The sequence below is a fragment of the Branchiostoma floridae genome, chromosome 18, assembly GCF_000003815.2.
Source record: "Branchiostoma floridae strain S238N-H82 chromosome 18, Bfl_VNyyK, whole genome shotgun sequence".
Taxonomy (NCBI): Eukaryota; Metazoa; Chordata; class Leptocardii; order Amphioxiformes; family Branchiostomatidae; genus Branchiostoma; species Branchiostoma floridae.
In genome coordinates this window covers 9,476,417-9,483,510 of record NC_049996.1, presented here as the reverse complement: position 1 = coordinate 9,483,510, position 7,094 = coordinate 9,476,417, and the positions used below count along the sequence as shown (strand labels likewise).

Sequence of the window (7,094 nt, the reverse complement as noted above, 5' to 3'; positions counted from 1 at the left end):
TCAAACAGATGGTTGTCGGGCGGTAGCACATGGTTACCACACAGGATACTATACATCCTTCAGAAACTTGGGAACATGGGCTTTCAAAAAACTTACCACCTGTAGCTTTTACACTGGTCAGCTTGTGGTCATCTCATATGGTAAAGGATATCTAGTCCATTGTATAGTAAGTCCTTTCATGAACTAGTGATATTGAGTAGCACAAACTTAGATGGGGGAGGGGAGGACCAGGTCGGATCAAAGAAATCTCCAATTGTTTCCATCTCATGTGAACTGGGTTGACAGACATGATGTAAGATTTTGGTGTAGAAATGGCCATTGTAACAAACCTATAATTACCGGTATGTAATTTTAGTACGCCTTATTCTTATAAAGGATTCATACCTTCTGTAACATCTGGAGTCTGTACATGTTCATAGTGTGTACTGGTGCAGTCTCTCTGCTAGCAGGTAGTGAAGAAATACAATCAGAATATGATGTCCTTTCCACTTTTACATTGTACAACTCAAGTGATGGCTATCATGAGGAAATATCTGCCTTTGATCAACATTCATTGAACGGAAAAAAAGCATCCATCCTGAATCTTAGCACATTCTAATCGTGTTTGGTGAAGACTGGTGACAGTGTATAGATTGACTTGAGTAGGGAACTGTGAGCATTGTACATACAGGAAAGATGTGAAAGCTATATACAATGTATCTACTGAGTTTTGTGGAGGTCTACTGTCAAAAGAGTCAAATAAAACTTGATTTTTTTTTTTGCATACAAAAATCGTTACCGACTGAATTTGTCACAGTTATTCTATTTATGAATCTCCTAAAGGCACAGCATCAAGTTCTCTGACGAGGTCTTTTTTAACCTCCTTGGTGTTATTAAACAGCCGTCGGGGTCTCGCTGGCGGCGTCTCGCGTCCTCCCCAGCCATGTGGAAATTTTGGAAGGTCGGTGACCGGAGAGAGCTCGCCCGGAACGTCGCATGTATAGACAACTACTTTTGTATAGTTGCATATGTTGGAACAAATAGCAATTCATTACAGGCCTGCGATAACAAAACCTACTAGTATATTGTTTTCGTTGGCGTCCATGGGCGCCACCATTTTGTCCCAAGGGAGTGTCGCATGTTGGGAAGGGGTGTCGCGATTTTGATGTGTTATTACGATGTTACAATTTTAGGACCATATATCCGTGCACAAAATAAAGCGCTTATATACCGACGCTTTCGATCAGTCCTCTGATCCTTCTCAAGTTGAAATGACCCAGAGCCTAAGTCACGATGTGGAGAATTACCTCTATGAAATCCAGAATTGTGCAGAGATCTGACGTGGGGTGGGAGGCGGTTGCATGTGGAAAATTGCTTACTACTCGAAATTTCAAGGGATCTTCGTGGAAGAAACTTCAACAAAAGTGTATCCCTCTTTGATATATGTAAAATACACTGACTAATATTTTATCTAATTGATTTCAAATGAGAAGATTCCAAGCTACCCCGATGGAGTGAGTTTGTGGCCCATAACCACTGACGTAATGAATCAAAATCTCAATAATTTTGCATTCCGAAAAGAAATGAAACGTTCCTTTCAACATACCACAATGAAACTGCATTTGCATTTTGAAACTCATTAAGTACAATTTTATTAACAGACACAGAACTGACAAAAATCAGTAAACTGGATGCTGCACCAATTAGAAAATGAACACATTATATCAGCAGGCATCTATACGTTTAAGGGCTTACTGGTGCAATAAATTACGAGAACAAATTGAATAAACTTTGTACGTCAACGTACAGAACAAGTGTTGTTCACATGAACATAGGACTTTATAACACCAGTGGTAATCAGATACTCCACTAATTCCTTAGTAGCGAAATGGACAATTGTTTTGAGTATCGCCCCTTCAAAAGTTTTCACAGACCATCAAGTCCGGACCTGCACCTGATCCTTTGTACCTGTACCTGAATTTTCTGTTCCAGTACCCACCCCTAGTTCATACCATTGAAACTGTTCTGAAACTCATCTGGTAAAAGTTTTACCTACACAATATAAGTAAGCGAAAGACCAGCTTTTTTTAAAAGCTCTTGTTTCGCATGAGTTAGGTATTCAGACAAGGCTGTATCACCACCAGGACTGCCGTAATCCTTGTTTTCTCGCGCAAGGAGCCTAATGGAGCAGAACAACACTGAACTGATCACCGAGGGCCTGGAGGAGCACCTGACATTCCTCCCCTGACGACAGTAGTGGTTAAACTTATTACTGACACCGCTGTGGGTGAGTTAAGCCATTTTTTGGAAACTTTGGGCAGTCGTCAAAGTGGTGGTCAGTGTTTTTCTGTGTGTGCCGAGGCGCCATGTTTCGGGTAGAGTTGCCTGATTGGGCTGCTCTCGTTTTAGCAGTGTTGCTTGTCTGTTTTACCGTACAATTTTGCCATGGTTTTCTGTGCTAGGCCAGCATTTTTGCAATTTGTGGAGCAGTCAACAGCCCGGAAAGTGGTTGGACCAGGCTCAAAGACTTCAATACTCGGGCAGTAGTCAACAATTTGCAGCGGTGATTCCAAGTTGACTGTGATATCCTTTCTGAAAGTGTTTGTTTTTGCACTTCAGGTTGTCGGACAGCCTGTACGCTAGTAAGAGATCTTTTAACCCTCGTGAACTCGAGATGTTTCTGTTTTCTCAGTAATTTTTGCCGCGGTGACGTAACATGTGATGTGCCCTTCTTCCAGTTTACCAGCTCCTGTCATGCTGATCGGCGGGGCGCAGTTCGGGGCGGGTCGCAGGTCTGCACTAAACCGGCGTTCTCTCCACCACAGCTCCTGTCAGGCTGACTGGCGGGGCGCAGTTCGGCACTAACCCGGCGTTCTCTCTTCCCCAGCTCCTGTCAGGCTGACTTGAGGAAGATGGGCATTTCGCAAACATAATAACATTTTTTCCGCATCATTCATTCATAGGGGATATAATTTTACATGTATCATTAAGGTCATCATCATCCACATCAGTCTTTGTATTCGTCGAAACGTCCTTAATGTACATTCATTCTTTCTTCATAACAATGCCATAACATTATGTTTACAAACTATTAGGATGACACAACATTGCAACGAACATCTGTAAGATGGTAGTTTGAATGTCTGGAGGCAACTACATATACATAAATTTTATATATACATGTAAGTGAATGCAAAAGCTATCCCACGACTTCATACTGGAGCAATATGGAGTAAATTTTGCCACCTGGTTTCTTTGTCGCCACTTGGATAACACTATCTTGCACTCCGGTGCCTACATTGCCTTTCCATGAGCCGTCTGCATTTCTGGCAAGTTTGTGAAAATTGCCGGCGGCAATTACGACAACTTCTACCGCATGTGGGCAGCAGACCCGGAAGTTAACGCGTCGATTTGCGGCAAGGCGACCATCCAATGGTTCGTACAGACGGCAACCGTTCGTCCAAGTACCGAATGTCTTGGGGTAAGGAGAAACGTGGGATTTACATTTAGTGCATCTCAGGAGATAATGCATACATTTCCTGTACTCTTTGTCATCTTCCTTTTTTGCCCTGATTGTGAGAATGAACTGACCAGGTTTAGGGGCTCTAACGAAGACACTGGTTGTCTGGCCATTTACTTGGGGAAATGCATAGTTATCCCACTTCTGACCATCGTCCTCAATATCACACATATATTGGAGGAGTTTTACAGAATTGAAGGTTATCTTAGCCTCGCCTTCTGGGAGTGTAACTATGGCCCTCGGATGACTGACATCTGAAACGAACCCGTCAAGGAGCCATGGACCTGGACCCCATGTAGAGGTTCCCACGGGCGGAAACGGCAGGTCCTTTGGACCTGCATTGTCAATCAAGTACGAGCAGATTTCACTATATTGCCCGGTGGCAGTTCCACGTTTGCCATATATTTGCAACACGAACCTTCCCTTTTGAGCTGGTGCCACTTTGAAAATGGCCATGTTTTTAGCGATTTTGTGCAGGACGTTTTCATCTTGAGCATATCCACCTTCATACGGAAACAAATGGTATATGAAGGACATTGGTTCAGGAAGTTTGATAGAAATGGTCGCTTCGCCATTTTGGGTACAAACTGGGCTCATGGTGTGACTCAGAAACTTAGGCAAAAGGCCAAGGCTGAAAAATGAGGACTTCAGGTGCACCTGGTTTTCAAAACCCACAAGGGACACTGGCTCTTCTAACAGTTGCCATTTGTTGTCCATTGGATGATGGTTCATAATAAACACTTCCGGGTCAGTGAAAAAGTAGTGTTCTTTGTACTTAAACTCAAAGGTTTTCTTCTGAAGGTCAGTGTTTCCGGCGGCCCAGGTGCAGTCCAGCAGGTACCACCTCCCGTCTATCTCCACTGCGTTCCACGCATGGTCGGAATCAGGGCCGAACTTATCGCCTACCCGGTAAGACCCACCTTTGGAACGGCCACTGATGGTGACGCACTCTACTTTAGCCAATCTAGGGAACAAAGGATGGAAGGAAACGTACATCAGTACGTCTTTTACCTATGATAGAAATAGAGATCATATAACAGCCTCATTACTCATACTTTGGGTACCTACTGGCTGGCAAAATACACCAGATGATTATTATTATTATTATTATATGGCTGACATCTTTGTTACAATTCAGTTTGCTAGACATGATTTCTGGTCAACAAAAGTAAAGCCTCATCTCCTCCAGTCTTTTTATACAAAACACATTGTTGGTGATTTTTTTTCAAAAACAGACACTGTGAAAGGTGCATTACCTGCACATTTCCCTATACAGGTCCGAGTACCCCTGGCATACGGACATCCGATGCTGAAACACCGCCACTGGAGCGGTGGATTTCGACTTGGAGCTACCCGTGACGTAAGAGTCAACGGCATATTGGATATGTGACGTCACCCAACGGAACAGGATCCGCGCTTTTTCCAGTGGCGTTGTGGCAGGCTCGATTAGGTACATGACAAGGTCCTTGATGGTAGCATGGCCCTCGGGAGCCTTTAAATGAATTATTATGTCGATGAAGGTTAGACATCTAGGTAATAAGATACACCAAAAAGCAGTCACTCGAACAGTCTAAGCGTAACCATACCCAATTGCTTGAGTAATTGCTGTTTGGCGTATGATAAAGAATTATTGTAGGATTCTATTGACCTATAATCTCAAATCATTTCCCTAAAGTATGCATCATTTCGTTAGGCAAACTAACAACAGTGACATAAATTGCTCAGAATGTAAGACATATAATTCTTTCTATTTGAAGAAAGCATGTCTATGTCTGGTCTTGTGACACTGTATGTTGTCTTAGATGGCATATCGTCATACGCACACACAGAAGGTATGGAAAACTTTAAGTGTCCATATTGTAAGTTTATAGGTAAAATTAGGTGTACATGTATTTGGCCCGGATATCTTATCTGCTGTAATTGTTTAACCTCTGATTATTAAGTCATGCGCTTTGCTAGCTACTTTTATCTGACTACAGTACAAATCAATGAAGTCAAAGTCTAGACATTAAGTGCAGAGCCGACATAGATGTTTCTTTACATGTACATTGTATAAAGTTAAGTGGGAAAAATAGCAGTCAAGGTATCCATGACAAACACATGTCTTATCTTCCATCTTCAGTTAGGAGAAATGGAGAGGACAAAATGTCATACTTACCGTGGACTCACTCTCTCAGCCTACTATTCACCTTATATTATTTCGTCTAATTCTACTATCCATAATCCCAATAGAAAGGTCTGGCAGAGGCTATGTTGTTAACAGGCTAGGTACATTTCTCAACACACACACACTCACCAAATGTTCCTTTAAATAAAAACTAATGATGCAACAAATGACGTCAAGGACCCATGTTACCTGAACTGCACGTTTGTCCAAGTCTTTGAACACTTCGACGTCCGGGATGAGGTCTTTCTTTGTAAGGCGTGCCGGGGTTTTCTCTTCTACAGCTATGGTGTCAGCTCTCGCGAAGTTTTGCACCGAAAGACCTGGTCGGTTCTGAGGACCTTTGTCGCCTGTGAGTCGTTGGTCTTGCGCTCCTGTCAGTGCAGCTTGTCTGCCATCTTTGCTCGAAAGTCTCCTCACCGGACGTCGTCCATGTACTACGTCCACCTTCCTCGACTTTGAACAAGAACAGCCCATGGCGAAGCTTTTGTTATGCTGTGCTCTTGTAGTTCGCAAAGTGAAATCCCAGGGTCTCTGTCAGAAAAACGTCATATGCAAATTATGAGAAGTCATAAAATAATAATGATGTTTCCAACTAGCATGATTCTTCTTGGGATAAGATTTTCAGGATATACCGAAAAAAATGATCAAGCAATAGATTTACCGACAGGGAACAATACTGTTATATTATACTGCATGTATAGCTCGTGCACAGGAAATATTTACGTCGCAAAGCCAACGGAAAAGAGAAAAAGGTTAGGTAAAAATCGGTCTGATAGTTTCTACACACACCTGAGGCATTTTGTACATATACAGGAAACGATCTACTACCAAGAACGACATGAACATCCTAAAAATACACGTTTCTCTAAATTTTACTTACCTAGGTCTTTTAAGTAGCTTCTTACAAAGATGCTCTTGTGTTCTTAGTGGCCTCCACCCCGTGACAGCAACGCCAAACAACACAGACAGGTTGCTATTTACTTATAAACTTGAATTGATTTACTCTCGCATTAGTCCAATAGAATGCTGGCAAAAGTCAAATAATGCTAGACCTCTGTCACACTTATGGAACACTTCACTGTGAGTTTGTTATTGATTAACCCTTTTTTGCCATTTAAAAGGAGGAGAGACCTTACGCTTGAGATTTGGTTCTTCTTTGAGGATATTGGGGATGACAAGGTATTAGACGATTATAATGAAACAATGCTCACGTTTCTAGTGTGTAATTGGTTATAACGTTTTAAATGAGACTTTCAGTCAATACTAGAGTGCTATTTGAACATATCTCTATCACAAACCGCGGGAGAAACTGTGTGTTGGACGATCAGCGTATAAGTATATTCTCTACCAGACTCCGGCCTGACCAAATAGTAATAGGGTACTTTTGGCCAAGTTGGTAATAAAAGCCTAGTAGCAGTTAATTACCTC

At 42.2% G+C, this 7,094-nt stretch overlaps 1 protein-coding gene across 1 annotated transcript; it reads right to left on the bottom strand.

Moving 5' to 3' along the window:
• Positions 1–2,079: 2,079 nt before the first annotated feature.
• On the bottom strand, positions 2,080–6,306 carry LOC118405608 (kyphoscoliosis peptidase-like). Its single transcript, XM_035805160.1, has 3 exons — positions 5,856–6,306; positions 4,756–4,991; positions 2,080–4,463 (listed from the first exon to the last, which is right to left on the bottom strand). The coding sequence occupies exons 1-3, from the start codon at positions 6,138–6,140 to the stop codon at positions 3,179–3,181; spliced, it is 1,806 nt and encodes a 601-aa protein (XP_035661053.1). The 5' UTR covers positions 6,141–6,306; the 3' UTR covers positions 2,080–3,178.
• Between the last annotated feature and the right edge of the window lie 788 nt (positions 6,307–7,094).

What these genes read in the sequence shown, in the direction of transcription:
- LOC118405608 (XM_035805160.1), bottom strand. Translation starts at nt 6,140, where the DNA reads ATGGGCTGTTCTTGTTCAAAGTCGAGGAAGGTGGACGTAGTACATGGA. An exon ending in TGGACAAACGTGCAGTTCAG is followed by an intron (nt 4,992 to 5,855) that starts GTAACATGGGTC and finishes ATTCATTTAAAG; the next exon opens with GCTCCCGAGGGCCATGCTAC. An exon ending in CTGTATAGGGAAATGTGCAG is followed by an intron (nt 4,464 to 4,755) that starts GTAATGCACCTT and finishes TTTGTTCCCTAG; the next exon opens with ATTGGCTAAAGTAGAGTGCG.